The sequence below is a fragment of the Tasmannia lanceolata genome, unplaced genomic scaffold (genome assembly GCF_043159265.1).
Source record: "Tasmannia lanceolata isolate RefF3 unplaced genomic scaffold, GAP_Taslan_0.1 ptg000007l, whole genome shotgun sequence".
Classification (NCBI taxonomy): domain Eukaryota; kingdom Viridiplantae; phylum Streptophyta; class Magnoliopsida; order Canellales; family Winteraceae; genus Tasmannia; species Tasmannia lanceolata.
The window spans coordinates 5,891,718-5,917,295 of NW_027518684.1; the positions used below are offsets into that span (position 1 = coordinate 5,891,718).

General features: G+C 38.5%; 2 protein-coding genes across 4 annotated transcripts; one reads left to right on the forward strand and one right to left on the reverse strand.

Moving 5' to 3' along the window:
* Positions 1–1,482: 1,482 nt before the first annotated feature.
* Positions 1,483–13,393, reverse strand: LOC143881597 (1-phosphatidylinositol-3-phosphate 5-kinase FAB1B-like). 3 transcript variants are annotated; one of them, XR_013251973.1, is made up of 13 exons: positions 13,269–13,393; positions 11,454–12,741; positions 10,491–11,231; positions 10,048–10,201; positions 9,600–9,944; positions 7,272–8,267; positions 6,827–7,158; positions 6,479–6,602; positions 6,229–6,399; positions 4,578–6,125; positions 2,695–2,817; positions 2,551–2,608; positions 2,038–2,118 (listed from the first exon to the last, which is right to left on the reverse strand). XR_013251973.1 is itself a non-coding variant. In XM_077384775.1 (12 exons), the coding sequence occupies exons 2-12, from the start codon at positions 12,062–12,064 to the stop codon at positions 1,795–1,797; spliced, it is 5,601 nt and encodes a 1,866-aa protein (XP_077240890.1). In that variant the 5' UTR covers positions 12,065–12,741; positions 13,269–13,392; the 3' UTR covers positions 1,483–1,794. The 3 variants fall into 3 exon arrangements, 2 of the variants coding, with proteins under 2 accessions (XP_077240890.1, XP_077240889.1); XM_077384775.1 differs by having other exon boundaries at positions 1,483–2,118; positions 2,551–2,817; positions 4,578–6,113; positions 13,269–13,392; XM_077384774.1 differs by having other exon boundaries at positions 1,483–2,118; positions 2,551–2,817; positions 13,269–13,392.
* A 6,714-nt stretch (positions 13,394–20,107) lies between these two features.
* On the forward strand, positions 20,108–21,386 carry LOC143881599 (protein LURP-one-related 11-like). Its single transcript, XM_077384777.1, has 3 exons — positions 20,108–20,368; positions 20,469–20,699; positions 20,840–21,386. The coding sequence occupies exons 1-3, from the start codon at positions 20,183–20,185 to the stop codon at positions 20,972–20,974; spliced, it is 552 nt and encodes a 183-aa protein (XP_077240892.1). The 5' UTR covers positions 20,108–20,182; the 3' UTR covers positions 20,975–21,386.
* The last annotated feature ends 4,192 nt before the right edge of the window (positions 21,387–25,578 follow it).

Sequence of the window (25,578 nt, forward strand, 5' to 3'; positions counted from 1 at the left end):
CAAACAGTTCGTCCATTATGCCCAAAATCAAACGGTTCGTCCAATATTAATCCATTATGTCTTTTTCTATTTATGGCTGTCCATTACTTATAGGGAAAATACAGATAAACCGTGAACCGAACCGGTCGAAACCGGTTCGGTTTGGTTGGGTTCAACTGCCAATCGGTTCCGTTACGGTTTGGAAAAAATCCAAACTGATGGAATCGGTTCGGTTTAAGAAATTCCCTTAAACCGAACCGAACCATGTGCAACCCTAGCATTTGTACAATTATTAAAACATAGATTTGTATAATTATTAAAACATAGTTGTGCTGATATCATTTCCCTTCATTTACTGATATTTTTTCAAGCAACTTATGTCTACTTAATCAATCATAACAATCCTAAAAAGTAATCATGTTCTATTTATCAAGAGAAATGATAAATTGAAGGGCGCCCTTGCAAAAACCAGCTACCAGTGCACCCCCATTGGTCCATCTCAACAAAGTTCATTTATAAAGGCACAGAAACATATAAAAGTAGTATAAAATTAAAGGAACAATAAATGCATTTTATTGAGAAGGACCAATTGGAGTGCCCTTGTAGATGGGTTTTTCCAAGTGCGCCCTTCACTCTATCATTCCTCATTATAAAAATTAATTTGAACAATAAGTTGTTCATAAGCAATACAGACAATGACCTAAAGTACCTAAAGTATGATGCATTCAATCCAAAGCTACTCCTAAACAGCATGCGGCCCACAAGAGACGCTCTTTTGTTAAACTCCTTAATGCCAATAGGACTCAGAATCGGCACAAGAGGTGCCCTTGCCTCAGTTTTTATTAAAGTCCTTAATGCCAATAGGACCCGAGAATCGCCAAACAGTTCCTCTTCATCCCTTCCAAAAACACCGATCCACACAGGCTGATTCAACAAGCACCCATCATCAAAATTGAATGTGATAGCACGTTTGGTAGCGACAACCACTTAGTCACCATCTTATTTTTTATGAACTTAGCTCCCCAACAATTTCGTTCCACTTTCGAGACAAATCACTCGCTGTGGTTCCTGTCCTTTCAAATAGTTCAAAGTATGGTAAAAGGGAGACGGTAGGCATAGATAGAGAACGGCCCCTTTCCTCTCCCCAAGGTGATGCAGCTACAACTCTCCAAAAGGGGGTGAACGGACTCATGATACATCCAAAACACTACAAAAACCAATTTGAAACAGCACCAGAAAATCAATCTAGAGCTTGCAATGGACAAAAATTATGGCTTCTCAACTCGGTTACTACTTCACAAAACATACATTTTTTTTAAAGTATCGATGCACCTTCCTTGAAATGGGCAAAGAATAAGTCGTTTCCAACAAGACCTCTAGAAATAGAATGTTCACATGGTGTAAACGTGTAATGTGTATGAAATTTTTTCGGAACATTACGTCTCAATGTCGATTCCAAGTACAGGCATGCATGCATGAAAAGATGAATATAATACACAAAAGTTACGAACAACAGGTGCTGCTGCACCCCGAGAACAAACTATGTATTACTCCAATATATTTCAATAAATACACTAACATATTGCACAGATATTTCACTGAGAGGCAGTCTAATACCCTACCCTCTATTGAAATTTTCATGGCATACAACAGCCTTTTTCTTCATCTTTAACAAATAGTTGACGAGTCGAAACATGAACATACTGTGGCTGTCATCCAAAAAATTAAATGGAAAAATAAAAGAAGAATAGCAAAACAAGAAGAGGAAAGAGTCCCAACTTACATTTTGACATATACAAACATTGTGTTACAATATCATTCAAGGGAGAGGCTCTGCAAATTCTCTTCGGCAAGGTCAGACTGAGACCCACTGGGGATGATGGTAGGAGGAGACCACTGATCCGGGACCATAAGAAAATATGCAGACATGGCTTTCCTGAACCGCTTTTTATATTGCTTGGGGGAAATCACAGTCGGAGATGTGTTTTTCGGCCCTCCCAAGATGCCCGATGCTTTCACCCATGTTTCCAAGTGCTTGTCCCAAGTGTACTGCCTCATGAAATCAATTATTCCCAGAACCAGCTCGTGCTTCTCCTCATCTACCCCCACCAGTAATGAATAATCCATAACATCAATAGACTGCAGCAACCCCATTATAAATACCACGTTAGAAAAAGATACAGGAAAGTATGTATTCAATTCTTTCAAAAGAATGACAAAACCCTACGATGATTACCAGAGATGGTAATCGATGGGACCCATATCATGGAAAAAGAAAGACCTTCCACAAAAAATGAGGGCATTTCCGCATTCAGGACAGCCACAAACTTAGGTATCTCGGAGGATAAGAAACATTTTAGCACGGTTTTCCCAACCACAATAGTGAGTTGCGTGATATAAGAATGCCAAATTTTCACATGTAACAAAAATTCTAACTTTCTGCACAACTGCTGAAAGAAACTAAAGTTTGGGAGATCCAAATTTATCTACAAAATGAAAGTTTCATGGCACTTTCAAAGGTCCAAGTCATTCTCATTGTTTTGCAACATAAAGGGCATCTGTGATTCTTACCGCAAGAAAAGATGTATCGTTCCAGACAGCTCTCTCCAGCAATCGCTTCGCCTTATTTCCCACAAAAATTGGAGAAGTTGGCATTGCTTCGATCAGATTCTGATCTAGAAGAACTTTATTTGTCCCACTTGAATCTGGATTATACCGTGACCGTAAAGATCCCTTGAGGTCATAAAGCCTGGTTATATTCCGTCCGAACAAAAGATTCTCCATAACCAGGACATCCATCCTCACTTCCTTTCCTCCTTTCAGGTGCTTCGTTGTGATCTGTCCAACCACATCAACAAGCAAAAAGTTAAGTTTCAAAACAGAAATGCCTATCTGAAAGCCAGTGCATTAAGACATTGGAACTTGATTTCAAAGCCAGTGCATAAAACATTGGGACTTGGATTCAGAACCTGGCCACATTTATCAGTTTGGCCAGGAACCAAGACATAAATTCCAAAAAATCTAGCGATTTCTTTGCGTTTCTGAGAAACTGGCTGCGAATTAACTTGTCCGAAATAATTAAAATATTAAAGGGTCTCTATTTTTCTATTAATTTTATTTGAGTGAGGCACTTTTTTGTTAATAAACATTCCTTTCACACCTCACCCCGGAGCCACTAAAAACAACCATTCTCCTTGGTTCTCCCTAAGTCTAGCCCACATCTAACTACATTTTTTTTCTGATCATTTTTATCTCTATAATTTTAGTACCTGTATTTTTTAGGACCCCACCATTTGTCAATTTCTCATGGCTCATTTGCCATGTTTTTCACCAACTTGGATACAAAAAAGGAAATCTAAATATCAAAATGAGTCAATTTTCCATTCAAGAAAAAAAACATCCAAGTCTTCGTTTGGTTGCACAAAAGCTCAGCAGCAATCGGAATTTGGTTTGGATTTGGTATGCCATCCCACGTTTGGTTGCCAAAATGGATTGGACTCCCTTTGATTCCCTTGGATTTCTATCATGTAATAATCACTTGTCTCTTTCTTGTCCCCTTCTTCAAAAAGCAAAGAATTATGGTTGAATTTTCTAGGGAATGATGCTCTCTCTTTCTCTCTCTTCCCTCTCTCTCTCCTCTCTCCCTATATTGGTAATGACACCCCCTACTTTTTCTCCTACTCTCCGAGTATATGTTGCACAACCAAACACTACTACATAATTATCCGAGGTAATTCTAGGCAAATCAAAATTCTTGTCTCCTCCCTTTGACTTCCTATTCCACTACTCTCTGAGCCACCCCAAGCAACCAAACATAGCATAAATGATCGGCATGCCCCTTTCTTCCAAAAAAGGCCTATATAAGCATGATGTATATTAGGACCACGTTTATTTGTTATTGGATTTTTATGGATGTCAATGAATTATCAAATTAGGCAGTGTTAACTAAAGCCTATCGAATTTTATCCTCTTAACATGGAATCTAGAGCACACTTCCATAATTGGGTTTTTGGTTACTTTGCAAACTTTGCAAAAAAAATCAAGCATGCATAGTACTATTGCTACCAAATGGCTAGCATGCCTAATTTGCAAAAGCATCAGCTCAGTTGTTTTGGGACACTTTTCGATATGTATTTTACCTTTTAAAAGTGGTAGCCTTAGTAGTTGAAAAACTAAGCAAGTCAAGTTGATTTGAGCAACCCAGAGTCAAGTGAAGAGGATAGCTTGGTTTTTCAAGAATGAAGAAAAGCTTGATCAGGTTTTCAAAAGACTCTATCACGTACCGATAGTTGAACAAACAAATTACACTGTATCCTTTTGAACTCTAAGTCTGGACAGGTACTTAACTGAGTTTAGATGTGACCCAGTCTGCCCACATCAAGTCGAGTTGATATTCAGTTTTTAAAATCTTGGCTCAAAATTATGTGATTCTTCTCAGTTCTAAAGTTTCATGCGTGTATTTGCCAATCCCAGGAAAATCATGGTTATTCTTAGAACTTTACTGGATGAGCTAAGAAGAAATTCAATTCAATATAACAGAAGGAAATAGTTGGAGAAAGGAACGAAGCCACAAAAGAGCTCCAAAGAGCAGCTCATACCTGATAAATTCCCAGAATCTTTGCCAAGCATGTGGGACTTCGCATACCAATTGAACCACAGAGATATTTAAAATACTCCGGTGCGAACTTGATAAATGATTCCAGCTCCGTTTTAGTTACCTGCTTGATGATAAATCTATCATCCAAGCTTTTAGCAAAAAATACATTGCTCTTCCCACCCTGTGCCCCCCATTTCTTACAACGACTAAGAGACCTTATGAAATCAAGCTCAGATGGGCAACAAGTTCTCCTCAATGCTTCAAAACGCTTAGCGTAGTAACATGTAACTGTATACTTCACCTTTCCAAGGGGACTATCATCTGTGAAAGAAACTCTGACATGCATTGCTTTGGTATATAAAAGAGGATCCACAACCAGGGAGCTCCGGCTCCCAGACATGGATAACATACTATCTTCTATTGACCCAAAACTTCTTAAAGATTCAGAGGAAGTGTCATCAAATGAAAGAAAAGGATGAAAACTTCCCGAATCATAAAACGGCAAGGATATTGAAGAATCCCCACTATCTTTTAGTCTCTCCCTCTCATCGGACATCTGGAGATGATAATCAGGTGAAATCAGTGCATACGAAATAATACTGGTTGGTTCATCATCATAAATTGGAATGACAGTGTCATTAACACCCACTGGCAGAAGCAGCCTCGCTCCACCTTGACGCTCCAACTCCCTAAAGGATGACACATAGACAGGATTATGCTCACCAAGTGTATCGAGTCTCTGAGCACCGCCCCAAGAATTCTTGTTGAAAGCACGATAGAAGCTCTGAAAAGGTGTGCCAATCCAGCTTGTAAAGTCATCCGCATGGTCAGAACCCTTGACAGGCATCATTATGGGCACAGAAGGTCGTGTTACCTCTACCCCACCTCTGTCTTCGGCATTGAAAGAATGTTCTTCAGGCTCGGACACCACCACCATAGCTTCAAGTGCATTTGATGAATCAACCAATGGTGGATCAGGAATTGTAAAACCATTTTCTTGTGGGCTTATACTCGCTGGGTGATTTTCACCTGTCCACGCTGCGTCCAAGGTGTCCGACAAATTTTCCATTACAGGAAACTGCCCCTCCGAGAGGGCTCTACGAACACCGACATGAGCTTCAAATGGTTCAGTACGCTCTCCGACATTTGTGTCAGCAGAAAGGCAAACCTGGCTTTCTGTTCCAAGATTAGGATCCTCCTGTTCACAATTCACCCCCTGATTGTCAAGTGGAGGCAAGATTCCCTTTAGAGTTTCATCAGATTTAGGATCCAGAGGAAGAGAGTCATAACTGGTAAAATTACTATTTGGCTTGGAAGCTGAATTCATCTCCACAGACTTCTCAAAAGCGCCAGACTTCTCTTTATATTGTGTCATGGAGTTGCTCAGTTCATCATGAAGACCATTTTCCACACTGGCAGCAAATACCAAACGATGGTCCCATACATATGAATGGAAAAGCAACTGCCTCCGTAATCGATTAATTTCGAGAATATCAATGACTGGTTGCCCCTTCTTTGCCTCCTTTTTTAGTGCTTTCTGGAGGGAGTCCTTGAAACATGTCAAAATCTCAATTAGGAAACTGTCACTGAGTACGCTTCCCAGGAAAGTGGGAATAAGAAAAAAAGGGAAAGAGAAGATCAAGCCATATTACCTCATATTCTGCCTTCTCCTTTTGTAGCATCCCTTCCAGTTCTGCAATGCGACGTCTTGATTCGGAGACTTTTGTGCCACTGTTAACCGACCCAGAACCTGCTCTTCTCTCTGCAATTTGGCGCAGAGCATTGAATACTTCAGTAAAGAAAAGCTCAGCCCTGTCAGCCACCTGTTACATGGGTGTTGAAAGAATTAGCTTCCACAAGTTGCAAAATCTTTAAAAAGACAGACTTCTGTGATCGTCAAACCTCTTTCGCTTCGTTCTGTATCCACTCCTGATGTTGGTAGTTGAAATCAAGTTTGGGTGGTGGCAGGTAAACAGAGTGAACATCAATCGATGCATACCGAAAGCAAGCAACCATTTTTCCAAGCCTGCTCGTGTTAGAAAAGTCTCATCAGATAGACAGAAAGAGATAGAACGAAAACTCAAGATATTCATAAAATAAAATAAAATGGGCGGCCCAGTGCACGAGGCTCCCGCCATTGCAGGGTCTGGGGAGGGCTAGATATTTCCTAAAACATTAAAAATGAAAAAAAAAGGACATGAAAACCAAAAAGAACAAAAAATGAATAATTGGGGAGAGAGAAGAGAGTACCCATAGAAGCGAAGACAATCTCGGTGTAGAGAATGACCACAGCTAGCCACCCTGCTTGCAGCAGCATGATTTGAAAAGCTTAGCTCCAAAAATTTACCAAACGACAAACCCCAAGCAGCATCAGACATAATAACTCTTCGAGTTGCAGGCGGGAACCCATTAGTCCGAGGACACCGCAGACACCTGTGCCACATCCAGATCTTGCCTTCCCGTTCTCCAGACAGGGGAAACTCCGCGAGCTTTTTAACAGAAATCGTGAGGCTGCCTTGCCGATGAGTATAACAATGGACATGTGCTTCAGTAGGCATCTCACACGAACAACACCGGGAACTCTGACATGAAAGACTAGTATTGTCAGATTTGAAGTTGGTGGTTCCTTTTTTTTTAATGGATGAAGGGGGTGGTTCTTATTGCTAGGAGACATAAGGAAAGTGAAAACAACTACCTGGTCAAATAGATGATCTCGTAAAAATCGGCCCAAAGGCTTGTCAGAGCTCCCATAGTATTTGATACGAAAGAGATGTGCACGTTCACATACAGTCCCTTTCCACACACACCGGGTAGATAGCGAAACCAGAATACTCTGATGGTCAGATGGAGATGGAGGAAACTCTTCCTTGGCTGGCGCTTGGTCATCACAACTAAGGTCATTGTCTCGATGAAAGGAGCTCAAATCTGAAGAACCTAGTTGGTTTCCAATCATCTGGCGGCCATCAATGTTGGTATTATTAGTCATGGCCCCTCCTCCTCCATCTGAGGTCTCCACAGTCCCAAAACTCTCACCAGGGGCACTAAGATCAGGGGTTACCTGATCGTTCGTTCTGAAATGTTTCCCCTCAAAAGGTTCCTCAGAACCCACTTTATTCATCTCTTTAAATGCATAATATGGGGAGAACTCATAGTGAGGACTTGAAAATAGTTGTCGCGAAAGGGATGACGAAGGGAAAGGACATGTGCTTAGTGGTTCTGCAACATTTTGGTCCGGTATACCCTTCTCGGTAGGTAAATGTCTCAGGTTAATAGCACAAGAAGGGTTTACAAAGTTAGAGACGGTTTCTTTAGCTTGAGAGTTCAGATCATTAGAGACAAATGAAGGTACTTCCGTATCCATTTTACTAGCAGACGGTTTGGTTGACAGTGTCGAAGACATGTCTGCCGTAGGGACCTTGTTGGGTCCCGGGGTACTACCCCTATCAGGATGTGTCTTGGCAGCACCTGGAACCGTGAAACCAGGTATCGTTGAAATGGATCTGTCGAGACTGGACGGTTTATCTGGCAACACAACAGTTATTGGGGATTTCAAAGGAAGTTCTGGAAGAGAAGCACCTTCATCTGCAAGAAATGAAGTCTCCAGGGCCAAGTGATAGGCTGCAAAGACTCCATATTGAATAACATGTTTCACTTTCTTCAGCTCATCACCATTAGCACCCTTGAGCAAAACCTGAAATCCATATATAAAATAGCTACATGAGATCCTTATTGCAGTTATCTTCCAATTCAATGCCCTGGAGATGAACAGAAGCATAAGCAATTGTAAGCAGAAAATTATCAGACTTGCAATGATGGGTATATTTCCCTGAAAAAACTACAGATAATTGGAGAATTTTATCGGGAAAAAATCTTTTTTGGCGCCTGTGCATATAGAATATAGCATGGACTATGCTTCTAAGATTTGCTAGAAATCAGTCATGAACTACTCAAGTAAGATTCGCTAGAAATAAGTTACAATACAGGAATTCAGCCACATATATGGGTTTAATATATATATATATATATATATATATATATATATATATATATATATATATATATATATACAGTACAAAGAATTTATTATCCCAAAATAAGCAATACAAAAGTTGCCGCATTACTAACGCAAGAAACAATAAACCTCACAGACAATTGTGGATTGACCTCTGGAAATATATGCCCATGTGCATTTTAAAAGCCGAATATAAAGAATATCTAAAAGTGCATAGCCATAACTTGATGACATTTGCATGTATTTTTTCTCGATGAAACGATAATGCTGCAGTACATGCATATCATAGTATATCATAGCTACACAGGTTCTTAATTGAAGATTTGAAATATTCAAGCCAAGTAGCTTAGAATAGAAGAGGTAGCACCAAAATGTTTATTCTTGCCATCTAAGGACCCAACCATCAGAGGTCATGAGGTGACTAAGGACTATAAAATCTAGCAGCTGCAAGCCCATGATATGATGAACTAGACACATATTGAAAAGAGAGAGAAAAACTGCACATTCAATCAATGGCATAGTAATCGCTGAATTAAGCAGAAAGAATGCAAAGGCTATCAAGAGATACATCGAATATCAGAGGCAATACCAAGTGTACAAATGAAATGTTCTCCATTCAAGCTACGGACAAAGAAATACAGAGGATAAAATGCATGTCATAGTTATACCGGCCAAAATCATCTACAGGACGACATTAATGGGTGCACAGACAAGAGCTCACGACAATACTACACCAAGTTGCAAACAAAATTAGTAAGATTTGATAAATAGGGCCCACAAAAATGGGAATTCTGAAATTAATAAGGATCATGCTTCAAATGTTGGCTACATAAGGGAGCAGTACTTCATATTTAAAAGACCAAATATACGTCCTTTCAAGCTTGATATTGTGAGTCTGTGACTGCCTTAACCAGCAAGCTTGATGAAGTGACTGGGTAATCATATGCGTTGGATCTAGATAAAACAAAATAAAGCAATAATAGATAGAAAAACAAAAGGTTTAGGACTTACGGTACACCCCAATGGCTTTGGACAGCCTTCAATAAACATCAATGTCTTAACCAATTTTTTCCCGCCCTGCCCAGCACTACCATGCTCTTCAAGAAACTTCTCCACATGAAACATTTCGCAGTGACCCAGCTTCTGTGATGACAGATGATCAATAGAAGGGACAACCTGTGCCCCTGTGCAGCGGGCTATGCGTTCCAAAAGTGGCCTTTTAATATTCAGAACAAGTGAAATGTCTTTAGCAAGCAGATATTCTTGGGCAAAGCGTGAAACCGATTTTTCTACCAAAAGGACATTGGGGTGGTAAGCATCTATCTTTGCAACCGCCATCTTTAGATGATCCATTTCCTAGAGAAGATAGAAGGAAAGAGCACAAGGCTATAAGAGACTGTTGGCCCACACAAAAAAGAAGAAGAAGAAGAACAAAAAAAAGAAGCAAGGGTGGACATACCTGTTGCAATAGTGTGTCAAAACTTGATAGGTGATTCGTGACTCGTTGGTATTCAAGAGCTCCATGGAGGATTAAAAAACGGGGATTTCTTATTTTTGATGTCATACGCCTGTGTGCCACATTCTTCTTACAAACAACTCCTTTAACCACCACACTGAGATAAAGAGGCCACAGCCTTCATCAGTGGAAGTTATATACAAAAGCTTTATTCTGTTATATTTAGCTAAGAAATCTACCAACATCCTTTGAATAATTGAATCTAATGATGTCATGGAAGATAAGTAATCTGCAGAAGCCTTGTTTGAAGTTAGCATGGTTTGCAAACAATCAAGAATTTCCAGTTTAAAAAATCCCTCATTAACAGGTGAGCAGAATCATACAACACAACAGCAAGGTCCAAGTGCAGAACTTGGAAAAAGAATCATTCAGTCAGTAAATCTCACCTGTCACTGCGGCGCCCACAAGCTAAGCACTTAACTTTCACATACCCACCAGGATCCATACCCCCTCCCTTGCTTGTGTCTGGCTTAAGGAGGGTTGCTGCCTCCCACGACAAAGATGTAATTATATCCAGCCAACTCTCTCTGTCATCTTCTTCACCCACCGGCAGATTTTCAACCTGCAAAAGTTGTGCTACCAAAGCCCTGAAGTGTCCATCAACAACATTTTTCATGGCCTTTCTATGTTCTTCACTTGATCTATCCCTACTCCGGTACTCACCGCTGCCAAAGCTGCTTGAAGAGCGTAGGTATCCCCACTCTCCCGTAGCATCCTCATCGTCATCATCATCGAACAGAACAGCTTCCCTCTCGTCCTCTTCATCTTCTGGCTCGGGAGGCAGCCAAAGTAGTCCATTATTCTCAAAATCGACAGGCTCGGCATCTGTAGTTTCCACACCATATATAGAAGAAGCAGCATCACACTCATCACCATTATAATTACCTTCTACCTCTTCCCCAAGCTTCTCAACCCCTACCGAAACTTGTGAGTCTGTGCTCTGGTGTCTTGGAGAGCTCAAAACTTTAGCATCAGCATTTTCTTCAGATGGGTGCACCTTATGTGATCTATAGCCATGGCTAGAATCATCAAACTCAAGTTGGCCATAGTATTCATCAGACTGCTGACAAGGCCTCGTTTCAGAATCTGAACGATACACCCCGTATTCATCATCTTCATCATCACTCCTGTGATCAATGAACAAAGCAAGCACCAGGTGATTGATTTCAACCCCTTAATCATAACTAGTAAACCATGTCAAGAACATAAAGCACTCACAAGAAGCACACCAATATGAAAGTTTTGTGCATATACATTATAAAATTTTGCTAGAACGAGAAAATATAAGTACTTATAAAACATTACCGTACCAGACATAGTGGAATGTAGTCAAATATGAGTAATAATACCTGTTCATGCAAAAACCAAATTGGTTGGGAGATGGGTCTGCAATGGAATCTTTGCTCCTTCCAGATGTTACCATATCTTGCTTATCAGGATCTGGTTCCATTTGGGCAGATTCACTAGGGCTAACACCGGAAACGTATGGCACACGCTGATAAGGTCCAGTAGAATAAGGCACCGAAGAACCAACAGTGATGCTGCTGTTACCAGTGCCGCTAGACTTGGTACTGGCCAAACTTGTCGCTGAAGGTGAAGGACTGAGACCAGGACTGGGCAATCGGATCCCATTATCAATCGCTGCTATCTCCTGTTCCCATTGCTTGAAGCAATAGTTACAGACCCGAACCCTTTCCCAATCTTCTCGGCCACTGTTTGGATCATCAGACGGGGCAGGGATTGAGTTTGCAGTACACTTCGCACAGAAAACACGACCACAAAGACGGCAATGGTGTCTACGGTTGAAGATTGTAAATTGGGAATCACATTCATAACATACTCTACAGCTATGATCGGGCATCCAAAAGTCCCTCGACACATTCGCCGGCTCGGTCCTCCGAGGGATCCAGGATTTCAGTATGCCAACTAACTCAGAGATCCTCTTGTCAGGGTTTTCCATGGACGAAGAACCCTCCCAGCCCCACTCATTATGAAATGCTCATCAGCTGCTGCCAAACTTCAATCCCTAATTACCCCTTCCTCAGCCCCTCCCCCACTCAAATCCAAAAATATCTGAATCTGACACCTAATCCATTTAGCAACAATTGCAACTCGATAACCCAATGCCAGATGCCTACAATTCTTCCCACCCAAATCCAAATTCTCAAAACCCAATAGTTATAATCAGTGTTGTTGGAAACCCAATTACCAAGAAAATCAAATTCAAACAACTGATACCGGTTGTCCCATATTTTATGATCCCCCAATTCAACTACAAATAAAAGAAGAAACTAACTGGAAGCACTGCCTGTAGTTCTTGCAGCCTCAGTTCAAATCCCAAATCAACAAAACCCTAACTTTGAACACTTAAACCTGCACCTACAAGCCTTTACTCTCCAAACCCTAAGAACCAATTTCAAACATGCAATTTTGCTCTATGAAAGCTGTTTCCCCTCTTCCAAGTCATTAACTAATACAGCTTCCTTAATCCAAATACTAAAAGCCTAATAAAATCCCCCAAAACCCTACTCTGCAAAACCAGTCCACTTTGTAAACCAATCCCCCCAATCGAACAAACCCCAGATTCCACCTTAAATCAATCTAAACTGATTTCTCATATCAATTAAATCCCCAATCCTATAAAATTCAACAATCAAAATAAATAAACACACAAAACCCAAATTCCTAATGCGAAACCGAAATCAGGCAATCAAAATCAGAGTTTTATGAGGAAAAATCACCGAAAATAAAAACCCAATTCAAAGACAACAATCCCAAATTCAGATAAAGAAAGAAACCGATCCAAAATTAACCATTTCCAATCCAAATTACAACAAAATCCCAAATTCAAAGAAAAAAAAGCGGGCAAAAACTCTACCAGTAGTTACGCCACGAGAACAAAGATCGAAGGAGTATAACCCTAGAAAGGAAAAGGGTAGAAATCACAGAAAGGGATCGAGAAATGATGGCGAAATTTGCACGGGGGCTGAAAATAGAAAAAAAAAGAAGAAAAAAGGGGGTGGGAAAGGAGAAATCAACCGGCACCTGTAATTCCCCGCATTTTCGAGAAATTCTAACTAAAAATTGAGAAATTTTCTAACGGGGTCACGGAAATTAGAAGGGGCAATCATATAAAAATAAAAATTGCAATGTTTATTATCTACCTGAAAATCGTTCGTTTTGTTTCGCTCTCTTTTTTCCCCTTTCCTGTGGCAGAGAAAGTGAATATCTAGACTACGATCGATATTTAAAGGGAAAATTTAAGAGACGTATATTTCATATTTTTATAGGGTGCTGAAAAATTCGCACCCTCTGTAGGATAATTCGCTCACCTTTAGAAGTTAAAAACTCTCTCCTTTCCAGGGGTGGGAATTTATCATTGGCGTTTTGATATTATTAAAAAATAAAGGGAAATCCAACTGGCGCATACCAAGGCAGATCGACGGTCCTAAATGGTTGGCAGTTATCGTACGATAACAGCTGCATTCCATTTTCTTCTGAGAATAACCAAACACAACCCAGAACCAGAAAGTTTCCGATTGACAATATTACCCCTGTTATTGGGTAAATAATACATTAGCTTGATCCATAATGACGGGCTATATAACATTAGCTTGATCCAGACCCTTGATTCTGAAAGAACATATTTCAAAAAATGATTAGCGGTGGGCCATCAGATGAAGGATCATAACCATGTGAGGCCTATGTCAATGGTCAATCTTCCTTCCATTTTGTATTATCTTTTGACTTTTCTAGAGTCCTATGCAAGGGTAATTTTGTCATTTTAGATTCTAAGTGACGGTGGACAACTGTCTCTGAATTTCATGAATCCGATTAGTGGGCCTGATTGCTTCCAGCAATAGGAGAAGGATGACTTTTCTTCAATATGGGCCTTGGCCCAGTTTATCTATGGAAAGAACAAATTGACAAAATTTTGGCGGGCCCATCATGGGTTATCGGATACAGCCCGCCATAGATGTGACCCTACACGAATATCACAACAATCCACTATTGATTGGCGGACCATGATCTTCTATCCAATCAATGAGATTTTGTGATGGGCCATCTACAGTGGGCCCACCAAATGATACATGAACAAACAACTTAAATGCAAAGGTAAGAAGAAATCCAAGATTTAGTAGCTGCTCAATAGTCAATACCGCTGAAAGGAATATATCCAAAATTAGAAAATGTTTAAGTTTAGTCCTCATAGGTGGAGTTGATGGGACCAATGACAATTAATGGCCATGGCCCACATACAGCCTTTACTTTGGTTAAATTAGAATAATTCAAATTGTGAAAGAGGTTTGAAGTTTGAACTAATTTAGAAGGTTTGAAATTACAAGAGCATTTTTTAAAAAGGTTTTGGCTATATATTTAAGATGTGATGGTGATGTAAAGCAAGATGACAGTAGACAGAGGAGTTGTTTTAATTGCGTTAAGAACTTCCTTGCATTCAACCCTAATACTCGCCCATTTAAACACGCAATAAAGCTCAATGCCCGTGCAGGGTCACATCTATGGAAACCCCAAGATTCAGGTCAGGAACTTTTATGGAAACCCCAAGATTCATAAGCCCGACCCGATACTGCCCAAGATGGTTTATCAGGTCGTGATGGGTCAGATTTTTTCCACATGCACTCATTTTACTTTGAGAATGAGAGACATCAATGATGAGTTATTAAAAGATAGCGCAAGTGAGGATTCAAGTCACTGTTTCGGATTTGGAAATGCTTCTCCCGTAAAGAGTTATTTGATGCAACTAACGAATTTTACTTTGGAGTTTGGAGGAATGAAGGAAATTAAGAGAAGAAGCGGAGGAGCATTGACCATTAAGTACGTTGGGTAAGAGAGAAGTGCTAAGTTTTAACGAAACAAATGGAGAGAATATTTTATGTTACCAAGGTCGGGTCGAGTTGGGTTTAAAGAAAAAAATCAAAACCCGGCCTGATCCGAGATTGGGTAAGGTTTTTTCACTTGAAAACTATAAAACTTGACCCAAGTTGCTAGAGCAACAGCTTAGAAATGTAGTTATTTAATGGATATATAGAAATTTACATTTATCATATGTTTGATATTCCAAAGAAATTTACATTTATAATGCCTTCAGCGATGGTCCCTAGTAAATCGCTTTATAAAATATTGAATAGTTAAATAAACTTTACATTTATAAGGCTTTAAATAATCTCTGAGCCCCCTCAATTTTTCCAGTTATATATATAATACAATAAATGAAGGGGACTGATATCGACATGGCCATATTTTAATAACGGCACAACTAACTATGCTTTACACATTTCCCTTTTTCTGATTGGATGTTGATAGAATCTTTAGCATTCTATGATACGTGAAAAGCTAAGTAAAACACAGTAAAACAAAGTGAGTAGTGCCATTATCAAAATATGGTAGTATGAATATCATTTCCCTTAATAAATAGTATTCATAACCAAGGTTTTAAATTTCGGTTTCGTTCGGTCCTCATTGAAACTGAAATTTTTGGCCGAACTTCGGAAATTTCGGGTGAAATTCACGAAAACAATTGAACGGCTATTTTTTCTCCTATTTTATTTTGAACGAAATTTCCGAAATTTCTGCTGAAATTAATATTAAATAAATATCAAAAATATGGATTTTTGGGTGAATCCCTTAAATTTTGGACGGGCGAAATTTCAAAATTTCATCCGAAATAAACCACCGTTTCGTGTATTTCGAATTTCGCTTTCATTCTTGACCGAAACCTGAAATTTCGGATTTCGAAATTTAAAACCTTGTTCGTGACAACAATGAGTGGTGAGAAGGTATAGAATGGCCCAAAAATAACCTCAATCATTCAATCTTAACATCCAACAATGCACATTTTTTGTCGCTGAATGTGATCCATTGATTATAATGTTTTTTTTTATCTTCAACAAAAAATACACACTATTGGATGTTAGGAATGAGCTATTTGTGTGTGATTTTTTGGATCATAGAAGATACAAAGCAAGGCCTATCAAGTGAATCGTTCAGATCAATCAAAGATGGGACCCATTCTTTGATATCAGGTGCGCCCTAGTGAAGCATTCCTCTTTATTCTGAATGCCCCAAGATTTGTCGAAGACATTGGTGATCGAATCAATTGTTTTTTGTTCATTTAATTTGAACCCAATTAAGCCTGGGTTAAAGATTTGATCAGGATGTAGCGCGTCTAAATCTGAGTAAAATCAAGTACTACTGGATGGACCCTAACCAATCCAGACCAAGACCATCATCTATTGATCGGAGTCTAAAGCTGCATTCTTATATGCTCCGATGCTCCTCATTCTTCTTTCTCCAATAGGGCTGCACATGCTGGGGTTGGGGAACACCTTTCTTCACTTTTTTTTAAAAAAATTCTCCGTAGAGAAAAAAAGCCCTTCACTTTTTTTGGTTTTCATTCTCCACAAGAAAAAAAAAAAAACAGGGAAGCACTCAGGAAAAGGGTTAAAAAACATACCCTTTGTTGGATTAGTGATATAAAATCATTTGGGTTAACTTCTTTAAGTGGGGCATTCTTGGAATGTGAGCCCACTAAAGAGGGTTTTATCTTTAGTTGGGACTTATTCTAAAGAAATGAGGTAAAGAGCTTTTCTCTACACAAGAAAAGGGGTTTTCTCTCTCCAAGGGTTTCTTCTTCTTCTTCCTTTGCGAAGACTTTGATCCAAGGTTATTGGGTTTTCTTATGGTGTTTTTGGGGTTGTGAAGACATTGTAAGAGGGAGTTGGGTTTTTTGCTTGGGTTGTAAGAAGAGGGTGTTGGTGGGGTTTTCACCATTGTTGGAGATGTAACAGTTTTAACCCTTGTTTGTAATTTCTCATCATTGATAGTAAAGTTTACTTGCCGGATAGCCAGTGGAATAGGCCAAAGTGCCGAACCACGTCAATCTCTTATGTCTCTTGCTCTCTTGTGTTCTTTCTTCATTTCACTACACACTTGATTTGTGCACACTCGTTTCGGCTAATTCTGTGGGTTGCTGGAGGCTATTTGTTGTTGCTTGGTTTGAGTAGTCTTCGATAACCGGATTTCTAGCGGCAAGGTCTTGTCGCAACACTCTTAGGGGTTAAAGAACATACCCTTAAACCTTGTTCCTTTAAGATTATGACAACCCATTGTGAGTCCAAAACCTATTATTATGCTCAAATTTTCGGACACAGTCAGTTTTGAACTCAAAATTTTGAGTCCAACTTGTACTCACAATCGGTTGTCCACGGATGCTAATTAGAGGAGTATATCTATAAAAAATAAAGGTAGAAAAAACTCATAAAACTAAAAGAAAATTAAGGATGATCAAGGCTTTTGATCTAAGATTTTCTTAGAATATTTTAGTTTTTTCCCTTCGATTCTCCGCATGGTTAACAAGTCGGTCCCACCAAAGAAGGCTAGGTTGTGATCTGAGATTTGGTTAAGGATTGAATACATGAAAAATATCCCATCGAGAACCAAATTTAGGCCGGCCAAACTGCGAAACTCATTAAAGACCCTAGCACATATATTTCTAGACCATTTAATTTTAACCTAAGGCCATGTTTGGATTGCGGGAATTTGTTGTATAAGTTTGGGAAGGAAAACCATTTCTACAATTTCTCGTTTTTCCATTATTTGACTACAGAAGAAAAAATAAATTCGAACCAGCACCTTCAAGATTTATTTGGAGGGATCTTCGAGATATTCCTCTAAATAAGCTATAGTCATATCATTTCCCTCTAAATGGTGGAAAGGAAGAAATCCAAAGAAAAAAAATTTCATCAGAAAATGTTTTACCTGCAATCCAAACTTAAGAAGTGTTATTTTTCACGAATCAAATGTAAGCATGCTTCACCAATCTTAATTGCCCTGTTTGGTTTGCAAGAAAAACATTTCTTGAGTAAATAGATGTTCTTTTCCAAACTTTTCCATAAAATTCATGCGATCAAAACAGGGCCTAAGTTCCAACCAACTTTATCTTCATAAAAACCACATCTAGAATAAGTTGTCAATCTACTTCACTGCAAAAGCCAACCAAGCTCTTTTTATTTTACAAGGCATGAGGAAGGTTAACCACCACAAAGTACATATATATGCATGCGTGTACGTATGTACCATATACAAATTCACATACAACATTCCTTCTAACTCTTTTGTCTGACTGTTAACTGAACCAGAGCCAGCTCTTCTCTACAATTTGGTGCAGAGAATTGAATACCAACGTAATGAAGCCTTCCGCTTGTTATATTTAAAAAAAGATGACTGAGGACATAGACCAATTTTTAAAACTACAATTGAGATTGGTGACAACGAGTTATACAAGTAGCATTTTAGAAATGCCGCCAACACTGAAAGAAGCCAAAGAAGTATAACATAAGTTGTTATTCATTTTCCATTGGAATCCTATCTCACTATTTTCATTTATGTAAATTATCGTCTTTTTATAAAAAAGAAACGGATGAAGTTAAAATTTTGAAGACTCGGATCAATTTTGTCAAAGATAGGAACAACAAGATGAAGATGAAGACGAAGATGAAGATGAAGATTTCAAATTGTGTGTATGGTGATGCAAGTTTTTTAATCCTTTATTTTATTTTATTTCAATTTTGATTTTAGGGGGAATGTTGAAATTAATAAATTAAAATTTATGATGTTTTGGAAAGTGGACTGTCCTTTTATTTTATCTAGAGTACCATTGCTGCTAGGTTGTGCTCTCCAAGAGTCTTATGGAGAATACCAAATTGTAAGTTGTATTATCCAAGACTCTTGTGGGAATTACAATTAGTTGTTTAATGGGTGCTTTATCAAACTAAAAGAGTTGAAGAGTTTGAGTCTTTTGGGTTTATAAATATGTAGTATCTATGAGTCAAAGAAAGCATGAACGACAAGAGCACGACTTATATAAGTCAAGAGTTGAAGCGAGATAGACAAATAGGGGGTCGGCCATATAGCTCAATGGTCGAGGCTTTGTATCTCAACCTTGAGGTCGCAAGTACAATCCTAGCTTACCTACTGAAATAAAAAAGAGATAGACAAATCTTGTAAGTTATTTTGATTTATAGAAGTCTTCTTTTAGTGTCCATTTTTAGTCAGGGAGGAGCTCTACACGGGCCTCTAGTAGTGTATCACCTTAATTAGCTCCAATCCATCTAATGTTTTTGGTTAGAAATTAAGTCCCATATGTTATTGTGAATTTAAGAGTATAAGAATCCATATTTTTTGGACCAACATTCTTTAGCAAAAATATAACATCAGGCAACATATTGTACAAGTGATATGTGGATGGAACCCACCCTCAACCAGTTAATGGTTCCCATCAAAGATGATGGTGCTGAAATTTTGTTGTCGAATGGTTAATTATAATTGGGTCCCAACTAACCTTAAGTTAGGAGAATCATTGCATTTGGTTCAATAAGGTGGCTGCAATTAGGAACTGAAAACATAAGAATGTTGATGTTAACCACAGGTAATCTTTTGGTTCCATGTGCGGCAGATCTTCGTCACGAATGAGGTTAGACCGCCCCTAGTTTAATATTAGGCAATGAGAGCTTCCTATACCTAATAAACAACTATAAGCATAACAAGATGCTTGGGGCGCATGACTATTTCTCCGGCTGTACGTCGTCAGTTCTAATGTTAGTTAAATAGCCAAACCATATCATATAGCGTGGAATTGTTGAAGAGATAAGGCTTCATGAAATAGATAACTACATGACTAGTACATGTCCCTATTTGAATAATCCAATGACAACAACATTCTCTAAATAGTTTAATTGAGATTTGATAACAACAAAATAGTAAGGAAGACTTAAGGTCAAACAAATACGGAAAAGTGTTCCTCACAAGGAGCTGAACTTTCATGTGTCACTATTTAAAAATACTATTCATAGTGAAAAAAAAAAAAGCAATGCCTTAAACGTGAGTTAATTAAACAAGGCTAGTAAAATAATGCATGATTATTATAGTATGATAGGACTCCTTGCCTCTACCAAGCATAAAAAAGTGTGAGAGAACCCCTCACACAAACAACCCATTTCTCTCTGATGGCAAAGATTCATCCTTAGGCTTTTGTTTCGTCAGCTTCTTCTTCTTCTTCATGACTACCACAAGAGAGATCTTTACTATATGGATGAAATCACTCATCTGCAATAGCAATGGCTGTACTGTATATGATTCCAGCGGTCAAATCATTTACCGTATCGATAATTATGAGAGCAAATGCAGTGATGAAGTTTTTCTCATGGATCTTAGGGGACGTGTTCTGTTCACCATAATTAGAAAGGTGAGAAGATAGTAAGTTTCTGCTATTTATTACATATAATGTACTTTCAAAAACAAACTACTAATATGAGTTTTCTTACTTTTTAAATTAATATGTGCAGAAGCTTGGAGTGTTTGGGCATTGGGAAGGCTACAAATCCAATGGTTCAAAGCAGGAACAAGAGAAGCCTTGGTTTAGAGTTAGAAAACCTTGCAGGATTCTTAAGGGGAACTCACCTTGTAAAGTGACAGTGGCTTGGGATAAAAATCACACAGATTACTATAGGATTGAAGGATTTGCAGGAAAGTCAGCTTGTAAAATAGTAGACCATGCAGGAAGGCTTGTTGCGGAGGTGAGATTTTATATCTATTTTCTTTCTTCAAGGTTTTATTTTTGTTGGATTTGATTGTAATTCTATCAAAATGAGCAAACAACACTCAAATTAATCCTAGTGATTTATTCCTAAACTTTGCTTCTCTTCAATGTGCTCAGGTAAAGCAAAAGCATTCAACCTCAGGAGTTGTGCTTGGAAATGATGTTTTGAGTTTGGTAGTGGAGCCCAATACAGACCATTCACTAATCACGGGGCTCGTGGTTGTGTATGGTCTAATCAATCATAGCTTGTGAAGCATATTTTTCCATGGGATCCTCTCCTAAGTGCCTTCTACATTCTTCTCCTTTTATTTGGTAAGCAAGAGATGTGCAATTTTTGCAAAGAGAAGACCAGTAGAAGGCCATGATACCTAAAGCTTCTCATCAATGAATACAATGAATGGAGAGACAGAGAGACAAGAAGAAGAAGAAGAATTCTAACTGTCCGACTTCAAGTAACACATATTTATAAAGGTTCAAGGCTTTCTAGTTCTTTAGTATGCCAAGTCATGCAGGACTAGCATGTTTGGCATGTAAATTCTTAGCTATGAGACCGAGTGCATGTAAAAAAGAGTTAATTAACTCAGAGAAAGTTGTAAAACATGTGTATTGTTTATCTTATCTTACTTAATTGTAACCAATCAAACAAAATATTATCTTCACAATATTTTGCCGTGGGAAGGATCAATATTTTATCATGAAATAGATTATCTTCACAAATCATTTAGATGTTTACATTAGGGTACAGGTTTACTTGTCCACCTGCAGAGACATAGAAAATTGTGCCCTGACCACTCCTATTGGTCCAAAGGGACCTATGTGACCATTTCATGTACGTCTGTGGCCTCCACAAATGGGAGCATGCACACTTGTTATTTATTTAACATACAGAGAATCATAAATGATTTCATTAAAGAAAAAAGGGCCGCCAGCAAAATGTATTTCGTTTGGAAAATAAAGACACCAAATGAGAGAGAGAGAGAGAGAGAGAGAGCCACAACAAAGCCTTTGTCCCAAACTAATTGGGGTCGGCTAAATGAATTCTTTAGAAAAATTTAATGAAGAAGGTGAAAGGAATCTACCGGCTCTAATCCTAGGTTAATTCCACTTTTGTCTTAATTTTCCAAATGAAATCCCGTTTGGGTAGTATCCCCTCCGCCCCCCCCCAAAAAAAAAAAAATAGCTTCAGCACAGGACACACATATCGGTATCGGCATATCTCCGTTCCCTATATAACGGAAAATATCTCACGATAAATTGTCAATATTTTAAAATGGAAGACACTTCCTAAATGAAACCCGTTTTGGAAATAAAGAAGGAAGTGAAATACAATATTGATTTGGTCATTTTTAGAGAGTTTTTGACATTTGCTAGGGATTCAAGTTCTCTACCTTGTATTCTTGTGCACGTGTCACGATAAAAGATCTCGTACATGGATTTCCATTTTGCTAGCAGTCGTCTTTTAAAATATTGCGAGATATAAGGTAATATATTGCAATACATAAATTTCTAATATATTGTGATAGTTTAAGGAGTGATGGCCATGTCTTGATAACACGACGACTCACCTTGTTTTAGACTCTTCTAATTTGCTACTGAGAGCCTTTTGGGAATTGTAAAAGCCTTTGACCGCTGGTTAGACAATACAAAGCAAGGTGAGTTCATCCCATTATCAAAACATGGTCGTACTAATATCAATTGTCAATTTTAAATGATTGGTATTTTAAAACTATATCTCATGCCGCCCTTACGGAGTCTTCATTCAAGAAGGGCCGCCCTTATGACATGTTTGGCAACATGAAAATGATACTCCCAAAGGGTTATATTTTTTCCTTGGAAAATAATTCTAGCTATTTGATTGGAGCAAAAGCTACTCAAATCTACAATCTAACTGGTTCTACTATATGTGAGGATAGTTTACTAGTACAAGATAAGATCTACAAACCAAGAGCTTATATAAAATCCCAATCATAATCATAAATATTGACCTTTGTAAAACAAACAACTAATGTGAGTTATCTTTCTTCTGTTTAACTTATTTGTTGGACGTTGGGAAGGCTACAGATGGAATGGTTCCAAGCTGGAGCAAGAGAGAAAATCAAGAAAGATGAGGTCAGACTCAGAAGAAGATCATGGGTTTCATGTAAAAATTATAATCCATCTGATCTGGTATTGTTTTATTTTACTTTTAACGAACAAATCAAGCGAGAGATTTCGATTTCCTTCTGAAAGTCTTTGTTTTTTACTGGAAAATCTAATTTCATGAAGCCAATGCCTTTAGCTAGAAAATTCATTTCAAATAGAGGGACAGATTTAGTGGCCCATTTGGTGGCCCACTAAAAATAGGGAATAGTTCATTGATGTCAGACATCAAATCATATAGATCCGGTTTACAGTAGAGGGACAGATTTAGCGGCCCATTTGGTGGGACCTTAAAAATGGGGAAGTGATATATTTACCCCCTTTTGTTCCCCGGGCCACCCCATTTAGGGTATTTATGACTCCTCTTTTTACACTACGAGGGTGTGCCGGAGAAGAAAACGGGGTGACTAAATCATTTCCCTAAAAATTGGAGAAAGTAATGGGACCCATATCATTTGATGGAGGATCTCATCACTTCAATCAATTACTGATAAGAGACCCATATCATTTGAATGTTGAAAGCAACACTCTACAGAATTACTTCATTGCCTTTATAGGTTAGGTGAAGCTTTTCGATGTGCAAAGGTGGAGTGAAAGGTGCAAAATGGGCTTACACTATAATCATAAGGAGATTTCTTATATGATGTCCACACTCAATTTTCAAAGGAAAATTGTGTAGTAAAAGTACAAGTAGTGGCCACTTATTTGGATAGTCTAAACCATTCATTTCTGGGTCTCAGCCGTGTATAGGACATAGGTAAAAGAAAATTTATCTCCATAGGATGGTCTTTATCCTTGGATTTGTGGAGGTTTCTATATCATCATTTTTGAACTCTCTTTGCTATCCACTTTACACCAAATATATTAGAGGATTACGAATATCCTATGGAGATTTTTTTTTTTACGCACGACTTATCTGGTGCAGACCAACAAATGAATGGTTTGGACCTTCCAAATATGAGGATATCCCTTGTACATTTTTGTTTTGTGGGATTGCTCCAAGGAGTCATAGTTGCTAACTTTTGAAGACGAAGAGGCGGATGTCACTGAGAAGCTGAACCATTTGTTTTTCTTTCTTAATTTATTTGGGGAAATGATTTCGGCGCTCCATATTTTGATAAACATGTGCTCCCATGGTTGTCGTGTAGTGTTTAAAGGGCTTTAAGAGCTTTTTGAGAAGAGAAAAGTACAGAATGCGGGCTGATATTTGGGGAGATTACGGATTTAGGGCACCTTTTAAAACAAGAACGAAACACAACACGGGCTAATCTTCAAAATTGGGTGGACAAAAGACCTTGATACCCTTCTGACATCGATAGAGTCCTCCTTTTTCATTACTGCATATTAAATTGGCACGCTTCATAAGGATTCTTTTGGTTCGTTTGAATGGGTATTTGAACCGAAAGAACCTTGGGTTCGTTTCTATCTTAGCTGTCGGAAATAACTAGAGATGGATGGGTGCTTGACACGTGTTGAAAAACTTAAACTTTTTGGAACGCTGACGTTATTGAATACTTTAGTGAGCCGCGTTATCTATTCTCACTTCTCTTTTGGCTTAGAACGGTAACGTTATTGAATACATCTTTTTTGGCTTAGAATCTTTTCCTTTTTCTGTTAGTCTCTATTATTTACACCGACGTACCCTATTATTTATACCGGCGTACCCTTATAATATTTTCCCTTCTCTTTTGGTCATCACTATTTACACCGTCTTACCCTATTATTTAGTTTCCGCCGGCGTACCCATTATTTCTCTTTTGACTTATAATCTTTTCCCTTCTCCGTTAGTCTCCATTATTTATGCCTCATTATTTACGCTTTCCGCCGACGTACCCCATTATTTATGCCGGCGTACCCATTATTTCTCTTTTGGCTTAGAATTTTTTTCCTTATCTTTTGGTCCTCATTATTTACGCCGGCTTACCTCATTATTTACGCTTTCCGCCGACATGCCCTATTATTTCTGCCGGCTTACCCATTATTTCTCTTTTGGCTTAGAATCGTTTCCCTTCTCTGTTGGTCTCCATTATTTATGCCGGCGTACCCATGAATTCCGCCGACATACCCCATTATTTACGTCGGTGTACCCATTATTTCTCTTTTCACATAGAATCTTTTCCCTTCTCTTTTGGTCCCCATTATTTACGCCAGCTTACCCCATTATTTACGCTTTCCACTAGCGTACTCCTTTATTTTCGCCGGCGTACACCCTATTTCCGTCGGCGTATGTTTTGATAAAGAGAGCTCCCATGTTTGTAGGGTAGTATTTAAAGGGCTGTTTTAGGAATGTTATGGTTCTCAAAAGAGAAAAGTACAGAATGAGGGCTGATGTTTGGAGTAATAATAGATTGCAGGCACCTTTTAAAACAAGAAGAAAAAACGGGCTAATCTTCAAAATTGGGTTGGAAAAAGACCCTGATACCAAACATCGACAGAAACGTCATTCAACTTCCTTTTTCATTACTGCCTATTAAATTGGCGCACTTCACGAGGCTTCTTTTGGTTCGTTTGAATGCGTAATTGAATCGAAAACCTTGGGTTCGTTTCTATCTTGGCCGTCGGAAATAACTAAGGATGGATGGAGCGCTGAAATCATTTCCTTTTATTTTTCTTCTTGTGGGTCCCACTTGCCCACTTGCCTTGTTAGTCTTAAAAAAATGTACAAGATGACAGCACTAAATAAATTAGAGCATATCAGTTTATAAACTATGTGATAA

Excerpts from the sequence above, each read along its gene's own strand:
- LOC143881599 (XM_077384777.1), top strand. The coding sequence starts at position 20,183 with ATGACTACCACAAGAGAGATCTTTACTATATGGATGAAATCACTCATC. Across the intron at positions 20,369-20,468 it reads TGTTCACCATAATTAGAAAG|AAGCTTGGAGTGTTTGGGCA; the intron begins GTGAGAAGATAG and ends TAATATGTGCAG. Across the intron at positions 20,700-20,839 it reads CAGGAAGGCTTGTTGCGGAG|GTAAAGCAAAAGCATTCAAC; the intron begins GTGAGATTTTAT and ends CAATGTGCTCAG.
- LOC143881597 (XM_077384774.1), bottom strand. The coding sequence starts at position 12,064 with ATGGAAAACCCTGACAAGAGGATCTCTGAGTTAGTTGGCATACTGAAA. Across the intron at positions 8,268-9,599 it reads CAAAGCCATTGGGGTGTACC|GTTTTGCTCAAGGGTGCTAA; the intron begins GTAAGTCCTAAA and ends TATGGATTTCAG. Across the intron at positions 2,818-4,577 it reads AGATTCTGGGAATTTATCAG|ATCACAACGAAGCACCTGAA; the intron begins GTATGAGCTGCT and ends GTGGTTGGACAG.